The following is a 21325-nucleotide window of genomic DNA, read 5'->3' on the forward strand; positions in this document are numbered from 1 at the left end:
CAGGAGGAGATGACACACAGATATATACTATATACATGAGGAGATGACACACAGGTATATACTATATACAGGAGATGACTTACAGGTATATACAGGAGGAGATGACACACATACTATATACAGGAGGAGATGAAACACATACTATATACAGGAGGAGATGACATACAGGTATATACTATATACAGGAGGAGATGACACGTATATACTATATACAGGGGAGATGACACGTATATACTATATACAGGAGGACATGACACACAGGTATATACTATGTACAGGAGGAGATGACATACAGGTATATACTATATACAGGAGGAGATGACAACCTGGTACATACTATATACAGGGGCGATGACACAGGTATATACTATATACAGGGGAGATGACACGTATATACTATATACAGGAGGAGATGACATACAGGTATATACTATATAAAAGAGGAGATGACACATAGGTATATAGAGGAGGAGATGACATACAGCAGGTATATACTATATACAGGGGAGATGACATACAGGTATACACTATATACAGGAGATGACATACAGGTATATACTATATACAGGGGAGATGACACAGGTATATACTATATACAGGGGAGATGACACACAGGAATATACTATATACAGGAGGAGATGACACACGTATATACTATATACAGGAGGAGATGACATACAGCAGGTATATAGTATATACAGGGGAGATGACATACAGGTATATACTATATATAGGAGGAGATGACACAGGTATATAGTATATACAGAAGAGATGACATACAGGTATATAATATATACAGGAAGAGATGACATGGATATATACAATATACAGGAGGAGATGACATACAGCAGGTATATACTATTTACAGGGGAGATGACATACAGGTATATACTATATGCAAGAGAAGACATACAGGTCTATACTATATATAAGGGAGATGACAAACATGTATATACTGAGGTGAAAATGAGGGGTGTGAGGTGAAAATGAAAAGGTGTGAGTGCAAAATGAGAGGAGTGAGGGAAAATAGTAGAGTGATCGGAAAATGACAGATGTGAGGTTGAAATGACAAGTGTTAGGGGGAATGAGAGGTGTAAGGGAGAAAATGAGAGGTGTAAAGGAGAAAATGAGAGGCATGATGGGAAAATAAGAGACGTGAGGTGCTATAACTAACCACAGATATTTACTATGCCCAGGCAACGCCGGGCTCTTCAGCGTGTGTGTGTGTGTGTGTGTGTGTGTGTGTGTGTGTGTGTGTGTGTGTGTGTGTGTGTGTATAATATAGAGATATAGAGATAGATAGGCATGTATGTATATAAAATCTACCTACCTACCTACCTATCTATCTACACACACACACCGTCTATACTCGAGTGTAAGCCGACCCGAGTATAAACAGACCCCCCCTAATTTTGCCACAAAAAAAACTGGGAAAACTTAATGACTCAAGTATAAGCGTAGGGTGGGAAATGCAGCAGCTACCGGTAAATGTCAAAAGTAAGAAATAGATACCAATAAAAGTAAAATTAATTGAGACATCAGTTGGTTAAGTCTTTTTGAATATCCATATTGAATCAGGAGCCCCATATAATGCTCCATAAAGTTTATGATGGCCCCATAAGATGCTCCATAAAGATATTTTCCCCATATAGTGCTGCACAAAAGTTGATCATGGCCCCATACAGACACTTGCTCCATATAGTGCTGCACAAACGTTATGGCCCCATTCAGTGCTGCACAAACGTTATGGCCCCATACAGTGCTGCACTAACGTTATGGCTTCATACAGTGCTGCACTAACGTTATGGCCCCATACAGTGCTGCACTAACGTTATGGCCCCATAAGATGCTCCATACAGACACTTGCTCCATTTGCTGTTGATGCAATAAAAAAAAAAAAAAAAATCACAGACTCACCTCTCCTTCGCTCAGGCCCCCGGCACTTTCAATATTCACCTGCTCCTCGTTCCAGCGCCGCTCCATCTTCAGCGACTCAGCGTCTTCAGCACTGACGTTCAGGCAGAGGGTGCGCACTAACCACGTCACCGCGCCCTCTGACCTGAGCGTCACAGCTGAAGACGAAGCGGCATCGGAACGAGGAGCAGGTGAATATCGCGCAGTGCAGCGCTCCCCTCCCCGTTATACACACCTGCTCCTGGTGCGGTCCCTGCACGTCTTTTCCCCGGCGCTGACAGCTTCTTCCTGTACTGCGCGGTCACCGTTACCGCTCATTACAGTAATGAATATGGGAGGTGGAGCCGCATATTCATTACTGTAATGAGCGGTACCATGTGACCGCTCAGTACAGGAAGAAGCTGTCAGCGCTGGGGAAAAGACGTGCAGGGACCGCACTAGGAGCAGGTGCGTATAATTAGACATCCCCCGCTCCCCCTCCCGACCCTATAATATGTGTAGACATTTATTTTATCTATTGTAACCTGTCAGTGTGATTTTACTGTACACCGCACTGAATTACCGGCTTTTCTGTAGGACACCGATGCTTATTTCTCGCAAGTCACACGTGTGGTCCGTGCGTAATCCATATTTTTCTCGCCCCCATAGACTTGCATTGGCGTTTCTCAGCTGAGATATGCGGACAATCGCAGCATGCTCCGATTTCACTCGCAAATGTAATAAAGACGAAAATAAAATGGATGATGGGACCTGTCCCATAGATTGACATTGTTCCGAATGCTATGCGATTTTTTATCGCTTAACACTCATCCCTATTACGCTGTAGTGTGACCCCGGCCTTCTAGTGAAAGAAGATGCTGCCAACATTTCAGGCCTCTGGTAGATGTGCACTTTTCCATTGGTCTTGTCAAAATGTTGGAAATTGTTCTTGTGTTCAGTGAGACACTGATTAAATAAAATATATTAGTTGGACTCCATGTGGCCGAGCTTCAGAGAGCGTGTACACACCACGATATCCAGGCCAGCCCAAGGTCTCCTGTCACAAACTCAACAGCTTTGAAAGAGGGATGTGTGAAGCCAACCTCATGAGGCACAGAAGTCATAAATGTATTACTTTCTCTCAATGTACAAGATGTTCTCCTACACTCCCTATCTCGGAGTCTGGTGTGAGGAGGACTGTATTTGTTAAAAGGATATCGGTCCTACAAGAAAAAAATAAAAACATGTCTTCCTTAACGACTTTCCAAATTTCCAGGCCACAAAAATGCCTTCCTTCAATTTTGCTTCGGCCAACACCAGAAACTTGGTACACAGGATGTAAAAGTCTCTCTTTCTTTTGGTAGAGCTCTGACAAACAGCTTCATCAGTCCAGGCTTAATGTGGAGTGGTGGCAGGAGGACTTTAGTGGGATCAACTGAACTTTCCACAACGATGTTCTGAGTCCAGGTTGCAAAGATGTTCTTGTTGGTAAACTTTTTTCAGAGAGGAGTCCTATCCTGGCTGTACCATTCCCACAAAAAAGCATGGGTACTTAGTATATCCTCCTTGCTATCCAAGGAGCAAAAAGAGAACTTTCAGATCACCACACCTTGACCATTCTTAATCCTCGTAGTTAAGTTTCTTGACAATTAAGTCTAAATTCTCATTACTCCTGTTATTCTGCATCCCACGGTTCCCTTTCCAGGATTGACCTAGCACTAGGAAATTATTTAATGACGCGCATGATCTGTGGGATAGAATATCTCCCGAGAGTGATTTCGGACCACAAGCCTATGGTAGGAGGACTGGACGGGGAGGTGGGTGGAAATTTCACCCCCTGTGGCTTGAACATATAATATGGATAACATTAAGAAGGAGATCACAGAGTACTGGCAGTTTAATGAAGATAGCGCTGATAAGCTGGTAGTTTGGGACGCAATGAAAGCTTTTCTGAGGGGCCTTCTTTTTAGGGAGATTTCTAGATGTAAATCCAAGACTAGGATGGAAGATAAAGAGATCATAGAGAAATTAGAAAAAGCAGAAAGGGATATGGTGTCGGACCCGGCAGAGATATCTCAATGTAGACTAAGGGAAGCCCAGGAAGCGGTTAATAAGTTGTATATGAAAAAAGCGGAGAGAAGAAGAGCTTTTCAGAAATTACAGTTTTTTGAGGAAGGAGAAATAGTGGGGCACTTGCTCTCGGTGGTAACGGCGGCACAGAAAGAATCATCGTATGTATACAAACTAAGGACAGATGAAAGGACTGTGTTGACAGATGTAGTGGATATTTTGGGCGAGTTTAGAAGTTTTTATGAACAGTTGTATTCATCTGGGTTGGGGGCTACATTGGGGGACATTGTAAACTTCCTAGGATTGGGGATTGCGGTAGGAGGAGGTTGGATGAACCTATAACGGAAGAGGAGATTAGACTTGCTGTCATGTCAATGACTAACAACAAGGCCCCTGGAGCTGATGGACTCCCGGTTGGGATATATAAGAATTAATTGGATATTTCAGTGGCTAAATTAAAGATCATTTTGGATGAGACGCTACGGGAGGGAGAGTTGTCGGCGTCCATGAAAGAGGTGATAGCAGTGGTCATTTTCAAGGAAGGTAAGGACCTGGAATTGGCGGAATTCTATAGGCCAATTTCATTGCTGACGGCGGATGTTAAGAATTTGGCTAAAGTAGTGGCTAACCGTTTGGCAAGGTGGTCCAGAATCTGGTCCATCCTGATCAATCTGGTTTTATGCCAAATAAGTCTACAGCGATAAACTTACGTAGATTATTCCTGAACTTGCAGCTGCCGTTGGACAACGAGGGTAATAGAGTTGTAGTCTCATTGGATGCGCGTAAAGGGTTTGATAGTGTTGAATGGTGCCATCTTTGGGAGGTTTTGAGATCTTTTGGTTTTGGGCCGACCTATCTCGTGGGTGAGGTTATTGTATTCTTCTCCGACTACTAGGGTGAGAGTAAATGGAGAGTTGTCTGGAAGTTTTGGTTTATATAGGGGGACTAGGCAAGGGTGTCTGCTGTCTCCGCTATTTGCGTTGGCAGTGGAGCCCCTGGCACAGACAATTAGGAGCCGACTTCGGTTAGGGGGTTTCGATATGTCATGATAGAGGAGAAAATAGCCCTATAGGCAAATGACATGTTACTCTTTTTAGAAAATTCTGGAGAGGCCTTGGAAGGTGTGATGCATATTCTTAGGACATTTGGTGATATATCGGGTCTGGAAATCAATTGGACGAACTCAAATATCTTGATAGTGGATAAAGGGGGCGATGACATTCCAATATCAGGGGAAGGTAGTAAGCTGACCGTGGTTTCTCAGTTCAAATATTTAGGTGTTCAAGTGTCTTTTCCTCTCTCGAGCTACGTTGATCTGAATCCGGCCCCATTGTTGGACAGGTTTAGGAAGAAAATAGGGGCGTGGTGCAAGATATGTCTCTCAGTGGTGGGAAGGATGAACTTAATTAAAATGATTCTTATGCCCCAATTATTGTATGTATTGCATAATTCCCCCGTTTGGTTGCCCCAAAAGTGGTTTCATACCATTAAATCTATATTTCGAGACCTTGTTTGGGGGAAGAAACAGCCAAGAATTAGGCTGGAATTGCTTCAGAGGCCTAAAGATGAGGGGGGGGGGGGGGGGGGAAAGGCCCTTCCGAATCCCTGGATCTACTTTTTTGGCAGCGCAGGGTCAGCAGATGAGAGGTTGGAGAGGGGTGAATGAACTGGGTTCGGTTCAGCGAATTGTGGTTTGGTTGGTGGGAAGGGACCCATTGGTTCAGGGATTGGAGGCAATGGGGATTTGGGAAGTTTCGAACAGCCTATCCTACTTTGATACTGGTTTAAAAAGTATGGGAGGCAATTAAAAAGACAAGAGAAGTGGGACTTTTAACAAATCTCTCCCCAATATGGCACAATTAAATACTACCTGAATTTATTAAAATGGGGCGAATTCAAAAATTGGAAAGCATTGGGTATTCAATATATGGCTCAGATTCAGGATGCACGAGGACTGTTATCCTTTGAGGCACTGTAGCAGACTTACGGGTTGCAGGAGACCTGTAGGTTTCAATATGGACAGCTGAGACATGCCTATCGTGCGCCGAGTAAAACGATGGTTATGGGAATTTATAGAGACGTTCTGGTGGACTATGTCTGTGCTACGGGAGGAACGAAAGGGGTAGTCTCGGATATTTATAGGGATTTGTTATATACCTTTCTTAATAGATTCCCTATTACGGCAAAAGAGAAATGGGAGGAAGAGTTGGGAAGGATAGAGGAGGATAAATGGGAGGATATCATGGAGTATATTCCCCAATTATCATTAAGAGAGCCGGGTAGACTTGCGCAAATATATGTGCTTCACAGAGTATATAGAACTCCAGATAGGCTTTATAAGGCAGGGCTGAGACAGACCTCCGAGTGTCCTAGGTGCCAGTCCCAGGGGGCAGGGATTCTACACATGTTATGGCAATGTACGAGATTGAATTCATACTGGTTGGATGTGGGAGAAGCAAATGGAAAATCGTATGGCTGTGCAATTGAAAGAGATCCTGTGATATATATTTTGGGATATGTGGAAGAGATCCGAGTTCCAAATCATCATAAAGCGGCCATAGCTAGATTATTGTATGCTATGAAAAAAAGAAAAACGTCTAAATTCTCACAGCTTTCCTTCAGAATGCCCATCTGGCACTGGAGCATACTTGCTGCCATTGTGCAGTAGCACAGCTTTCAGACTTTTTTGGGTGAATCAATAGAGTCTCCACTTTATTCCCATTGTACTCAATGTTAACTTTTCCATCAGCCCAGGAACATCACTGCAATACACTAGAGCACAGTCTTGAAAAAAGTATGGAAGGAATTCCTTTTTTTCTCTGCTTCTGTACCATAAAAAACAGGTACCAGGAGCTAGCAGGTTCTTTCCCTTTAGTCTAGAGCCTAAAACGTCTGAAGAACCTTTAGGAAGGTCCAAGTCCCTGACAATCATTTAATGTGAGCTGTGAAAAAAAACTGGGCTCGTTGGTACTAGCGTGAAAGTTTTCGTCAGAGTCCTGCCCTTCATGTTCTGAATCAGATGTATCTTCAAGTTTCTCTGGAGGTGAAGAATCGAGTATTCCTGGACCAGGAGGCACAGGATAAATCGCTGATGTTAGGTCCGGGTATATAATTTCCTTCTTATTTTTAAGGTTGAATCCCTCCACATTGCAAGTTCAAAGGTATCAGTCATCATTATGATTTGGCATTTGCCTCCAGATTATAGGCATGCCAAAATGAAAGCCTTTTCCCCCCTTTAGACCACAGTCGTAGTTCTTCTGCTAAAACAGAAAACACTACATGTGGAGCCCACGACTCGCGCTTATCACCTAGTTTTACACCAAAGTATGCATGATACACTTTTCTAACGAAAGCCGTAATGTTCCTTTGCCGGTTATTCACTACACAACAACCACAAACGTGGCCAAAGTTGATGGGTGAATTACGACACCCCCTTGTTCCCATTTAGATCACGTTAGAAACCAAAGCTTAATCCACCACAAACACTAAATACTGGAAGGAATCGTGGTACGCGCACCGCCACACTTATGAACGCTAAAAGAAAATCTGCCTTTGTTCCCCACAGCCACCAATCAGTTGTTGGAGTCATTGATTGTGAAAAAACTGTACGTGATGGAATGTTTTCATTATTTTTGCTGTGTTCAGTCATCGAAAGTGTATAAAAGTCACCTCTTACTTTACCCTTCCGGACCAGCGTAGAGAATTTTCCTTTCTTCCAAAGTTTAAGGCGCTCTTCTATTTAGGACTTGCACTTATTCACCAAAGAAAAGGTAGAATAAAATAAAAAACACATACCTGTTTCTTTGGAAATATGCGCATTAACCACACTGCTGCACATTTGTCTTTATTGGGTACTATGTAGAGCTGCTGCAAATCTATTTGCAAAACCCGGTGCATCGGCCACGTCAATAATATGTGGTTGCCTCTTTTCTCGCGGCATCTGCTGCTCTTCTTTTGATCCATTGCGGTGTGACACGTGACATTGTGCCTTCAAAAGATTCGTGGATGCCAACAGATCAGATGTGCTTCATAGGCCTCCTGCCAAGCAACCACATATTCCGGAAGTGGCCGATGACCGGTTTCTGCCACCAACTTCAGCACTAGGCAAGGCTGACATGAAACGTTCAGGCTTTATAAAGTTTAACAACAATGGGGCAAACCGGGCGAATCTGCAGTAAATTAAAGACCACCCTTGGATTTCTGCAAAGGAACCTCTCACAAAACCCTTAACGCATGTGGCATAGTCGTGCTTCATGAGCATGCAGATGACTAGACGTGCCACTGCTTGGACCCCCGCCAATTCCAAGAAAAGGGTTGTTGGGTTTTGGAATCCCAGGCAATCAGCATGTTCTCACCTAAGCTGAGGACTGATAATTTGCATTTATGGTACAACCCTTAAATTGTCATTACACACTTCTCTACAACACATTCACAGGCCTCAGACAGCGGTGAGACATGGCCCCAGTAAGGGCCTCCATGTATGGAATTGGCTAAGAGTCTCCTGACCCGAGCTGGGCAGCCTCACGGGTAGACAGGAGGCCGTAGAGTTCAGGTCGGGCGACCAGTGGTCAATCCACACATGGGACGTGTTTCATGGATATCTAAACGAGACCCTACTGCACTTATATTTTTGAAGAATATTTTACCCTTTCTGTGGCCGCTGTCGGACACCTACATCATGAGCGACAGTTGTGACCTCCAACAATTAGGCTGTGCATTTTACCTGTCCGTGGATATCTCCGCACACTGTCACTGGAGTAGATACGGGCTGAACGTTGGACTCTTCCAGCAGCAGATCACACACATAATCACATAAACGCTGCAGGGAGAAAAAGGAGAGAACAGATTATATTCATGCGTGAAGAATACACACGTGAAGACCAAATCCACAGAGAAAATGTTACACTGATCCCATCACAGAATGTTCCTGGAGAATTCACTCTGGAAGGGTCATAAGAAACCAAGTCCCATGCGGTGGCCTAACGTTAAAGGGATTATCTGTGATAACAGTGACCAGCGGTGGTCCCAGCGATCAGCAGTGGGTTGCTATTATCCCATTAGAACAATGTGTAGTACATATGGGGGTCCCAGCGATCAGCAGTGGGTTACTATTATCCCATTAGAACAATGCGCAGTACATATGGGGGTCCCAGCGATCAGCAGTGGGTCACTATTATCCCATTAGAACAATGCGCAGTACATATGGGGGTCCCAGCGATCAGCAGTGGGTTACTATTATCCCATTAGAACAATGCACAGTACATATGGGGGTCCCAGCGATCAGCAGTGGGTCACTATTATCCCATTAGAACAATGCGCAGTACATATGGGGGTCCCAGCGATCAGCAGTGGGTTACTATTATCCCATTAGAACAATGCGCAGTACATATGGGGGTCCCAGCGATCAGCAGTGGGTCACTATTATCCCATTAGAACAATGCGCAGTACATATGGGGGTCCCAGCGATCAGCAGTGGGTCACTATTATCCCATTAGAACAATGCGCAGTACATATGGGGGTCCCAGCGATCAGCAGTGGGTCACTATTATCCCATTAGAACAATGCGCAGTACATATGGGGGTCCCAGCGATCAGCAGTGGGTCACTATTATCCCATTAGAACAATGCGCAGTACATATGGGGGTCCCAGCGATCAGCAGTGGGTTACTATTATCCCATTAGAACAATGCGCAGTGGATATGGGGGACCCAGCGATTGGCAGAAAAGGACATTATTATCCCTATTAGGATGGTGTGGAAGTGCGTATACTCAACTGCTGCTCTATTTGTTCTCTATGGGGATGATGAGAAATGCGTTTGGCCTTTTCGGCAGCCCCACGGTGACTGATTGGCGCAGCGGTTGATCCTGCACACTGCAGCTCCATTCTGGAATGGGTATCATTGGTGCAGGTCTCTGTAGCCACACAACCACTGATCAGCAAGTTATGCCCTACACCGCAGATATGGGATAGATTGTGTCAATGGGCGATCGACCCACTGCTCCTCTGTCCCGCTGGCTGAGACCCCCGCCAGTTTCCTCTTCTGGCTTTGTGATTGCTGTAGTGACCACATCATCAGAGGTATGGAGGAACTGCAGAGGATTTGTGCCATTTACTAATTTACCAGCACATTCCCATTATATGTACAACGTAAAAAAGGGGCGAAAAATCACAAATACCCAACATATCAAACCCGTGGCGAGCTACGGTAATAGCACAATGCACCTCCACCTTACTTGCTTACAGCAGACGTTTTACTGTAGAGTTGTATCAAAGAGGTATTCCTGATTTAGAAATATTATTTCTGTTAAACCTACGCTCTTCTCACCCTCATCAGGTCCACCACAGAGTCTCCATTGCTGCGCCGCGCAGACATCTAGTCAACAGCGCTGCAATCGGTGGCTCATGCCATCAATTCAAGACAGTATAAGACATAGGAAGCGGGGGACTCAGAGCAGGACCAGGGGAGGGTGAGTAAAGTAGGGGTTGTTTTTTTCCCAAAACATGATGCAGGGTGAAGACAAAAGTTTTCCGAAACCAGAGAACTCTTTTAAACGCCAGCAATATGCAAACATTGCAGGTGCACTCTGCTAACGTCATATCTGTATGGATGAAGTCACCAATAACCTGCTTGTAGCAACAAAGGATCAGAGGATGCAGCTCTCTAACGTATCTATGTCACAAGTGAAACAAGGTCCAAAGCCGTAAATCGCCCGAGGCAGTGCACTCGCGTCCCATCACAGACTGCATTATCACTATCACATAGGAGCAGGATTAATCTGCAGGTACACAGCGTTACAATGCTACGTAGCCAGCTTGCTAAAAAAGTGTGGCTTCTGGGAGAAAATTCTACTTATTTCCTCCCAGGAGCCACCAGCTTTCAGTCATAGAAGAGTGCCCAGAGTGCCGACAGTCACTGCTCAGTATACTGGGAACGGTGGTTGTAAGCACAGCTTGCACTTAGATTGACAGCATGCGCTGCCCAGCCGGCTGTCCAAGGGCCGGGGAGTGCTGACAATCACAGATAGAGAGCCTCCATGACTGAAAGCCGGCAGCTCGCGGGAGGAAATAAGTTTACTTTCTACAAGTAGCCACACTTTCAGTAAGGATCCTTTCACACATCAGTTTTTTGCCGTCAGTCATAATCTGTTGGCTCGACGGATCCGTCACAGAATGGGAAAAACTGATGCGACGGATTTGTTTTTTTTCTACGGATCCTACTACGGGGGCTGGCTAAATGGATCAGAAAAAAAAGCAGAGCATGCTCAGTTAACACAAAAAGGAATCAGTCGCCGGATTCTGTCATTTGACGGATCCGGCGCCCATAGGTTTCCATTCTAGCAAACGACGAACAGCGACGGATCCGTCGCTGTCCATTTTTTCAACGGAGACAAAAAACGTTACTCTGTCCGTTGTTTCCAAGCCTGGACAAACAATTTACAGAGAACAAGGGATGAAACGTGAGGCCATCCGTCGCAAATATAAGTCTATGAGAAAAGAACAGATCTGGCGGCATCAGTCACCGGATCCGTTTTTTTTTTCAAAATTCAACGGATTGCGACTGATAGCAAAAAAACTGATGTGTGAAAGGGGCCTAAGGCACTGTTAAATATTTACTAACAAATGGCATTTTCTGAGTTGACCGTTTCCCTTTAAATTCACAGATGAGAACTGCATGGCCTATAAGTCTCCTCGGGACTCTCCACAAGGAACTTTACCCCTTCGATGCGCTGGAGGATGCACGATTACTAGAAGATTTCTGATGCATCCACACAGGGCATTTTCACTGTGGAATTTGCTGAAAATTCACAGCAACAAAATCAGAAGGTATCAGTGAGGAAAGGAAACTTCAGTAAGGAAATGCCCTTCGCTCACTTGACCAACAGGTTAAAACGACGTCCCGTTCTTGATAATAAACACGTACATAAAAGGGATCCTGGTCGCCTATATAAAGTTGTCAGCAGGGTCAAAACTGCCCAAATATTCCCATTAATGGGGTTGCCCAGTATTACAAAAAAGCACTAAACCTGTCCCCGAGCAATGGCTGATATTACAGCTCAGAACTAGCGGATAAAATTAATCATTTAATCCACATTCTTATTAATACCGAAATGAGCTCTTAAGATCTATGGGTGGGACATAGATCTCCCTAAGAATCTGCCTCCTTTTAAATGAAAAGTGGAGATACCAGTGTGAGACATGTAAATCAGGAGAGGACTGTCCGTCATTACATGTCTCACCCTGGTAATGACCCATCATTTACAATAACCTCTGGAGGCAGATTTTGCCAATCTATGTGTAAGACACAGAAAGCATCAACCACGCTAATTACAGCAGGAGGCGGCGCGGAGATTGCAGAAACCAGGCCTAGACCGACAGGATTAACACAAAGCACGGGAGAACTTCAGTAGGTTTTTTGGGGGCTATGTAACCATTATATAGGTTTAAGGTGTATGCGTGAATACTGCAGGTATCCCATCTATTGATGTGGACAAAGGCCCCAATAATATTTGCCCTCAGTACAATGCTCCAGAGTAAAAACGTATTGGTATCCCATTATGTCCAGCCACATGCCAGCTTCACAAGGGCACTAAGACGGTGATAGCAGACACCTTTATTATTATGCTTTGCTTATATAGCACCATTAATTTCACAGCACTTTACAGACATCGTCACTGTCCCCATTGGGCCTCACAATCTACATTTCCTATCAGTATGTGAAGGAGGAAACCAGAGAACCTGGAGGAAACCCACGCAAACACGGGGAGAACATGCAAACTCCTTGCAGATGTTGTTGAAGGGATTTGAACCAAGCACTGCAAAGTGACAGTGCTAACCACCAAGCCACCTTCAGTAGGCCCCTAAATACAATTGCAACCTATAGGCACCACCTGCTAGAGCTAGCTACGGCCGCTGCAGTTAACAGCACGTCAGCTGTACAACACAGCCAGCACCCAACATCTATGGTGCAGGCTCAAGTCCTGACATCCACAACAGATGTACAGATCAGGGGCGCAGGACGGCGGCAGCAGCAGAGATCAGGGGCGCAGGACGGCGGCAGCAGCAGAGATCAGGGGCGCAGGACGGCGGCAGCAGCAGAGATCAGGGGCGCAGGACGGCGGCAGCAGCAGAGATCAGGGGCGCAGGACGGCGGCAGCAGCAGAGATCAGGGGCGCAGGACGGCGGCAGCAGCAGAGATCAGGGGCGCAGGACGGCGGCAGCAGCAGAGATCAGGGGCGCAGGAGGGCAGCAGCAGAGATCAGGGGCGCAGGAGGGCGGCAGCAGCAGAAATCAGGGGCGCAGGAGGGCGGCAGCAGCAGAAATCAGGGGCGCAGGAGGGCGGCAGCAGCAGAAATCAGGGGCGCAGGAGGGCGGCAGCAGCAGAAATCAGGGGCGCAGGAGGGCGGCAGCAGCAGAAATCAGGGGCGCAGGAGGGCGGCAGCAGCAGAAATCAGGGGCGCAGGAGGGCGGCAGCAGCAGAAATCAGGGGCGCAGGAGGGCGGCAGCAGCAGAAATCAGGGGCGCAGGAGGGCGGCAGCAGCAGAAATCAGGGGCGCAGGAGGGCGGCAGCAGCAGAAATCAGGAGCGCAGGAGGGCGGCAGCAGCAGAAATCAGGGGCGCAGGAGGGCGGCAGCAGCAGAAATCAGGGGCGCAGGAGGGCGGCAGCAGCAGAAATCAGGGGCGCAGGAGGGCGGCAGCAGCAGAAATCAGGGGCACAGGAGGGCGGCAGCAGCAGAAATCAGGGGCACAGGAGGGCGGCAGCAGCAAAAATCAGGGGCACAGGAGGGCGGCAGCAGCAGAAATCAGGGGCACAGGAGGGCGGCAGCAGCAGAAATCAGGGGCACAGGAGGGCGGCAGCAGCAGAAATCAGGGGCACAGGAGGGCGGCAGCAGCAGAGATCAGGGGCACAGGAGGGCGGCAGCAGCAGAAATCAGGGGCACAGGAGGGCGGCAGCAGCAGAGATCAGGGGCACAGGAGGTCGGCAGCAGCAGAGAAACGGGGCAAAGGAGGGCGGCAGCAGCAGAGATCAGGGCCACAGGAGGGCGGCAGCAGCAGAGATCAGGGCCACAGGAGGGTGGCAGCAGCAGAGATCAGGGGCACAGGAGGGCAGCAGCAGAGATCAGGGGCACAGGAGGGCGGCAGCAGCAGAAATCAGGGGCACAGGAGGGCGGCAGCAGCAGAAATCAGGGGTACAGGAGGGCGGCAGCAGCAGAAATCAGGGGCACAGGAGGGCGGCAGCAGCAGAAATCAGGGGCACAGGAGGGCGGCAGCAGCAGAAATCAGGGGCACAGGAGGGCGGCAGCAGCAGAAATCAGGGGCACAGGAGGGCGGCAGCAGCAGAAATCAGGGGCACAGGAGGGCGGCAGCAGCAGAAATCAGGGGCACAGGAGGGCGGCAGCAGCAGAAATCAGGGGCACAGGATGGCGGCAGCAGCAGAAATCAGGGGCACAGGAGGGCGGCAGCAGCAGAAATCAGGGGCACAGGAGGGCGGCAGCAGCAGAAATCAGGGGCACAGGAGGGCGGCAGCAGCAGAAATCAGGGGCACAGGAGGGCGGCAGCAGCAGAAATCAGGGGCACAGGAGGGCGGCAGCAGCAGAAATCAGGGGCACAGGAGGGCGGCAGCAGCAGAAATCAGGGGCACAGGAGGGCGGCAGCAGCAGAAATCAGGGGCACAGGAGGGCGGCAGCAGCAGAAATCAGGGGCACAGGAGGGCGGCAGCAGCAGAAATCAGGGGCACAGGAGGGCGGCAGCAGCAGAAATCAGGGGCACAGGAGGGCGGCAGCAGCAGAAATCAGGGGCACAGGAGGGCGGCAGCAGCAGAAATCAGGGGCACAGGAGGGCGGCAGCAGCAGAAATCAGGGGCACAGGAGGGCGGCAGCAGCAGAAATCAGGGGCACAGGAGGGCGGCAGCAGCAGAAATCAGGGGCACAGGAGGGCGGCAGCAGCAGAAATCAGGGGCACAGGAGGGCGGCAGCAGCAGAAATCAGGGGCACAGGAGGGCGGCAGCAGCAGAAATCAGGGGCACAGGAGGGCGGCAGCAGCAGAGATCAGGGGCACAGGAGGTCGGCAGCAGCAGAGATCAGGGGCAAAGGAGGGCGGCAGCAGCAGAGATCAGGGCCACAGGAGGGTGGCAGCAGCAGAGATCAGGGCCACAGGAGGGTGGCAGCAGCAGAGATCAGGGGCACAGGAGGGCAGCAGCAGAGATCAGGGGCACAGGAGGGCAGCAGCAGAGATCAGGGGCACAGGAGGGCAGCAGCAGAGATCAGGGGCGCAGGAGGGCAGCAGCAGAGATCAGGGCCACAGGAGGGTGGCAGCAGCAGAGATCAGGGGCACAGTGCAGCAGCAGAGATCAGGGGCACAGGAGGGCAGCAGCAGAGATCAGGGGCACAGGAGGGCAGCAGCAGAGATCAGGGGCACAGGAGGGCAGCAGCAGAGATCAGGGGCACAGGAGGGCAGCAGCAGAGATCAGGGGCACAGGAGGGCAGCAGCAGAGATCAGGGGCACAGGAGGGCAGCAGCAGAGATCAGGGGCACAGGAGGGCAGCAGCAGAGATCAGGGGCACAGGAGGGCAGCAGCAGAGATCAGGGGCACAGGAGGGCAGCAGCAGAGATCAGGGGCACAGGAGGGCAGCAGCAGAGATCAGGGGCGCAGGAGGGCAGCAGCAGAGATCAGGGGCGCAGGAGGGCAGCAGCAGAGATCAGGGGCACAGGAGGGCAGCAGCAGAGATCAGGGGCGCAGGAGGGCAGCAGCAGAGATCAGGGGCACAGGAGGGCAGCAGCAGAGATCAGGGGCACAGGAGGGCAGCAGCAGAGATCAGGGGCACAGGAGGGCAGCAGCAGAGATCAGGGGCACAGGAGGGCAGCAGCAGAGATCAGGGGCACAGGAGGGCAGCAGCAGAGATCAGGGGCACAGTGCAGCAGCAGAGATCAGGGGCACAGGAGGGCAGCAGCAGAGATCAGGGGCACAGTGCAGCAGCAGAGATCAGGGGCACAGGAGGGCAGCAGCAGAGATCAGGGGCACAGTGCAGCAGCGACACACTGGAGCTCGATTCGGTAAAAGCAGAAACCTGGAGAAAATGGTGAAACTACTGTAAGATCTAGTAAACATTTAGAACCCAGCACGGTACGCCTCTCCATGTCTGCCCCACACAGCGCTCCCTGCACCACGCCTCACCTTCAGGTCATTCTCGGGTAAGTACTTGCACTGCCGGGCGATTTCCACATACTTATCCAGATCCAGGGGCGCCATTTTGGATAAGGTAGTAACTGTCAGGGCGGGAGGCAGAGGCGACCAGGGGAACGTCACTTCCGGCCCCGAACCCCTTCCTCACTTCCCGGTGTGAGAAGAAGACGGAAATTACAACCTTTTTTTTTTCTCCTCTTCAACAAACTTTATTGAATGTCCTTGGTGCAAACACTGGCGGTAATATCCCGAATAGTCATTGTCCGGTTAATAGAATGGCTCCCAGCGGGGAGTAGTTACACGGGAGGGGGCGGAGGTGACGGGCTGTGGCGGGGCTCCTTGTTGGCTTTTAGGTGGGTTGTTTCGGGAGGTGACGCGGTTTCCATGGTGATGGGGCCTCACGGTCAGGAGAGCCTGGAGGTAGGTGGTCTGGGCTGGGGGCCTGGAGGTAGGTGGCCTGGGCTGGGGGCCTGGAGGTAGGTGGCCTGGAGGTAGGTGGTCTGGGCTGGGGGCCTGGAGGTAGGTGGCCTGGAGGTAGGTGGTCTGGGCTGGGGACCTGGAGGTAGGTGGTCTGGGCTGGGGGCCTGGAGGTAGGTGGCCTGGGCTGGGGGCCTGGAGGTAGGTGGCCTGGAGATAGGTGGTCTGGGCTGGTGACCTGGAGGTAGGTGGTCTGGGCTGGGGGCCTGGAGGTAGGTGGTCTGGGCTGGGGGCCTGGAGGTAGGTGGTCTGGGCTGGGGGCCTGGAGGTAGGTGGCCTGGGCTGGGGGCCTGGAGGTAGGTGGCCTGGGCTGGGGGCCTGGAGGTAGGTGGCCTGGGCTGGGGGCCTGGAGGTAGGTGGCCTGGAGGTAGGTGGCCTGGGCTGGGGGTCCTCAGCAGGGACAGGAGTGAGTGGGATAAACAACATATGTGTCGCTTCATTAATGGCTTTTTTTTAAGGTTTTTTTTCTGGCTTTTTATGCACACAGTTTTTTTTTTCTATAGGTCTCTCCATGTGCTGGATAAATAGTTTTTATATTTTTTAAAAAATTGCCGGCACTGTGATCTCTTATATGAGTATCTAATTGAGTATCTAATTTTTTAATTCATTTTTTACCCTTTTTTTATTTTTTTGTCTTCATTGTCAAGGCCCTCCAATTGTCCAGAAACCTCCAGACTATCTGTAAAAATCCGACACTTTTTTTTGCCCTGAAAAAAAATTGCATGTGTGATTTCTTTCTTTTGAAGCTGAGAAAACTTGTGCAGATTATTATCACCGTAATTATCATCAGTTTACATTGTATTTATGATTATTTATTTTACATATAATCCAGCTTATTATTTTTTGTCTAATTTTTTGTGTTTTTCTTCTTTTTTTTTTTTTTTTTTCCATTTGTACTTTTTTAAGGTCTATTTTATGTGTCCACTTTTTCTTTTTTCTTGCTAATCATTTTGGACAGTGTTCGGGATTTCCAGTTTGTTTTTGTTTTTTTTGTTTTTTTGGCTGATTTTTCAATCGTGACTTTTTCAAATTTTTAGCCTTTTTTATTTCTTTTTTTTTTTCCTCTCCCGCCACCTGATTTGGTTTTATGTACACCCAAAGCCTTTCCACATTTTAGCAGTAAATGAGCTTAAAAAGTCGCTGAAAAAAATGTTAAGGGAACAAATAAAAAGCCTTTTTATTTTACAGAAAAATTTGTAAACCGCGTGAATTATTTTGAAGAATTTCAGCGCCCACCACGAGACAGAAACAAATACTAATGATGAATCTTGCTCTTTATGGTTTTTAATGTGTCCATAATATATGATGAGTGTTCCATGATTTCTGAGTAAGGCTAAGTTCACATTAGCGTTTTGCGTGTTTGCGTCGGGCGGCGCATGCGTCATGCGCCCCTATATTTAACATGGGGGACTCATGGACATGCGTTGTGCTGCGTTGTGCGACGCATGCGTCTTTTTTGCCGCAAGCGTCGGGCGCAGAAAACGCAACAAGTTGCATTTTTTTTAAATTTCGGCAAAAAACGACGCATGCGTCGCAAAACGCAGCGTTTTTGCGTGCGTTTTTATTTGCGTTGTGCGTTGCGTCGCCGGCGCACAACGCAAATGTGAACGTAGCCTAAGTAGTCCAGAAAAAAGTTTGCAACAATGCAAAACACACTGCAGTATATTATACATTAACCCATTAATGACCAGGGGTATTTAAGTTTTTGCATTTCCGTTTTTTGCTCATGTGAGGGCTTGTTTTTTGCAGGACAAGTTGTGCTTTTGAACGACACCATTGGTTTTTCCATATTGTGTACTGGAAAATGGGGAAAAAAAATCCAATTGCTGTGAAATTGCAAAAAAAAAAAAAAAAAAGTGCAATCCCACAGTTTTTTTTTTTCACAACGTTCACTAAATGCTAAAACTGATTTTCCATTATTAATCTCCAGGTCATTACGAATTCATAGACCTCAAACATGTCTAGGTTCTTTTTTTATCTTAAGTGGTGAAAAAAGATCCAAAATTTGTTTAAAAAAAAATGACGCCATATTCTGTTACCTGTAGCGTCTCCATTTTTCGTGGTCTCGGGTCGGGTGAGGGCTTATTTTTTGCTTTCCGCGCTGAAGTTTTTAATGACAACATTTTGGTGTAAATATGACCTTTTGATTGCCCGTTATTGCATTTTACTGCAATGTAGCAGCGGCCAAAAAAACCTTAATTCTGGCATTTTGAATTTTTTTCTCATTAAGCCATTTAGCAATTGGGTTAATTTTTTTATATTGATCGGTCGATTCTGAACTCAGCGATACCAAATATGTGTGTATATATATATATTTTTTTTTTATTTAATTTTGAATGGGGAGTGATTTTAACTTTTATATATTTTTTTATTTTTTTAAAAACTTTTATTTTTATTTTTTGCATGCTTCATTCGTCTCCAAGGGAGACTAGGAGCTGCAGTACTTTGATTGCCTCTGCTACGCAAAAGCGATGATCAGATCGCCTGTATGTATCAGAAATGCTCACTTGCTATGAGCGCCGAACACCGGGCGGCGCTTATAGCAATCTGGCAATGACAACCATAGAGGTCTGCTGCAGACCTCTGGTTGTCATGGTGACCCATCGGTGACCCACCATCATGTGACAGGATCACCGATGGGCAGGATTAGCGACGCACTTCCAGTAAGCGCGAGTTAAGAGAGATTGACAGCGGCATTTAACTAGTTAACAGCCGTGGGTGGATTGCGATTCCGCCTGTGGCTGTTGCAGGCACATGTCAGCTGTATAGATCAGCTGTCATGTGCCCAGAAAGGTGCTGGCTCAGCATGGGAGCCCACACCAAACAGGGAGAGACGGACATGGGTATACTATTATGCCCAATGTCAGAAAGGGGATAAGCAATGTAAACCTGCAGCGTGTGCCACTGGCTGAAATGAGCATCTTCATCAGCCCCACAGTTATCTGAATAGCCGCCATGTAATGCTACATGTACTCTGTTGGGCTCGATTTCCATTGTGGGGTCATCTGCTTGCTGGGACCCTGGATGTTCATTGATTGCTGCGGTGTCTCCTTCCCGGATAGTGTCATGAATAAGGAAACATACTACATAGGTAGGGCATGCAACGGCTTTGTGAGGGAGCTCAAAGTGTCTGTATCCTCCAGCTATTAACCTGGCAATATTAAAAGGAAAAAAAATGGTTTGGTACCGTGTTAGCCAATTGAAAAAAAAATTGCTCTCAGTGGGAAATGGCTAACAAAAATAATAAAATAAGTGATGTTAGGAAGCAAGCTTTTGAAACTTCTTCGGTCTCTTCCTAGGGCAAGGTATAAGAAAGTATCTGAAGAAACACAAATATTTGCAGTGACATGGCATAATAAGCAGACATTTAAATAAAGAAACTGAGCTCAGACAATGAATCCTTAATTAGATTAGATTAGTGGTGTGAATGTTTTACAGTTCCAATATCCAAGTAAAGGTACCTTCACACATAACGATTTCGTTAACGATATCGTTGCTTTTTGTGACGTAGCAACGATATCGTTAACGAAATCGTTATGTGTGACAGCGACCAACGATCAGGCCCCTGCTGGGAGATCGTTGGTCGCTGGGAATGATCAGGACCTTTTTTTTGGTGATGTGTTCACTGGTAACCAGGGTAAATATCGGGTTACTAAGCTCAGGGCCGCGCTTAGTAATCCGATGTTTACCCTGGTTACCATTGTAAAAGTTAAAAAAAAAAAACACTACATACTCACATTCCGGTGTCTGTCACGTCACTCGCCATCAGCTTCCCGCACTGACTGTGTCGGCGCCGGCCAGCTGTAAAGCAGAGCACAGCGGTGACGTTACCGCTGTCCTCTGCTTTACGGCTGGCCGGCGCTGACACAGTGCAGGGAAGCTGACGCCGGGGGACGTGACAGACAATGGAATGTAAGTATGTACTGTTTTTTTTTTTTTTTACATTTACAATGGTAACCAGGGTAAACATCGGGTTACTAAGCGCGGCCCTGAGCTTAGTAACCCGATGTTTACCCTGGTTACCTGGGGACTTCGGCATCGTTGGTCGCTGGAGAGCTGTCGCTGTCGCCGTCTCTGGAGCGGAGGCCCGATGCCGTCTCTGGGGCGGAGGCCCAGTGCCGTCTCTGGGGCGGAGGCCCGGTGCCGTCGCCATCTCTGGGGCGGAGGCCCGTCTCTGGGGCGGAGGCCCGGTGCCGTCTCTGGGGCGTAGGCCCGCTGCCGTCTCTGGGGCGTAGGCCCGCTGCCGTCTCTGGAGCGGAGGCCCGGTGCCGTCGCCGTCTCTGGGGCGGAGGCCCAGTGCCGTCTCTGGGGCGGAGGCCCGGTGCCGTCGCCATCTCTGGGGCGGAGGCCCGTCTCTGGGGCGGAGGCCCGGTGCCGTCTCTGGGGCGGAGGCCCGGTGCCGTCTCTGGGGTGGAGGCCCGGTGCCGTCTCTGGGGCGGAGGCCCGGTGCCCTCGCCATCTCTGGAGCGGAGGCCTCAGATTCTGTAGTAAGTCATAAATCCTCCTGACAAATTTAGTCCTGTGTGGAGGAAATTAAAGACTCTAATACGTTTGTCTTCTCAGACCCTCCAATGTTTTTGTGATTTAAACTTGTCTTTTAATATGATAACTTCCATATTGCTTAGGTTGTGTCTTGGACTGCAGAAATCTTTGGCTACAGGAAGATGTTTTTTTTGGTCTGGAAACGTGTGGTGGTGAGACCTCA

At 48.2% G+C, this 21325-nt stretch overlaps 3 protein-coding genes across 4 annotated transcripts in view; 1 reads left to right on the top strand and 2 right to left on the bottom strand.

Moving 5' to 3' along the window:
• The window catches only part of PPP6C (protein phosphatase 6 catalytic subunit), a 32531-nt gene extending 16241 nt beyond the window's left edge, over positions 1-16290 (bottom strand). Inside the window, exons 1-2 of the mRNA XM_069748492.1 lie at positions 16135-16290; positions 8687-8782 (exon numbers count right to left, since the gene is read on the bottom strand). Coding sequence (XP_069604593.1) covers positions 8687-8782; positions 16135-16209 — 171 coding nt within the window. The 5' untranslated portion in view covers positions 16210-16290. The remainder of the gene's footprint in view (positions 1-8686; positions 8783-16134) is intronic.
• Positions 16277-21325, top strand: part of RABEPK (Rab9 effector protein with kelch motifs) — a 53737-nt gene continuing 48688 nt past the window's right edge. Inside the window, exon 1 of one of the 2 annotated variants that reach the window (XM_069748489.1) lies at positions 16277-16383. The gene's annotated coding sequence lies outside the window, so the exon portion shown is untranslated. Of the gene's footprint in view, positions 16564-21325 lie in introns of both variants that reach the window. The other variant, XM_069748490.1, reaches the window with a different exon arrangement.
• LOC138666324 (uncharacterized) lies at positions 16411-17046 on the bottom strand. Its single transcript, XM_069754552.1, has one exon. It carries the CDS (start codon positions 17044-17046, stop codon positions 16411-16413), a length of 636 nt encoding a protein of 211 aa, XP_069610653.1.

Source organism: Ranitomeya imitator, chromosome 2 (genome assembly GCF_032444005.1).
Source record: "Ranitomeya imitator isolate aRanImi1 chromosome 2, aRanImi1.pri, whole genome shotgun sequence".
Taxonomy (NCBI): Eukaryota; Metazoa; Chordata; class Amphibia; order Anura; family Dendrobatidae; genus Ranitomeya; species Ranitomeya imitator.

Excerpts from the sequence above, each read along its gene's own strand:
- LOC138666324 (XM_069754552.1), bottom strand. The coding sequence starts at position 17,046 with ATGTTGTTTATCCCACTCACTCCTGTCCCTGCTGAGGACCCCCAGCCC.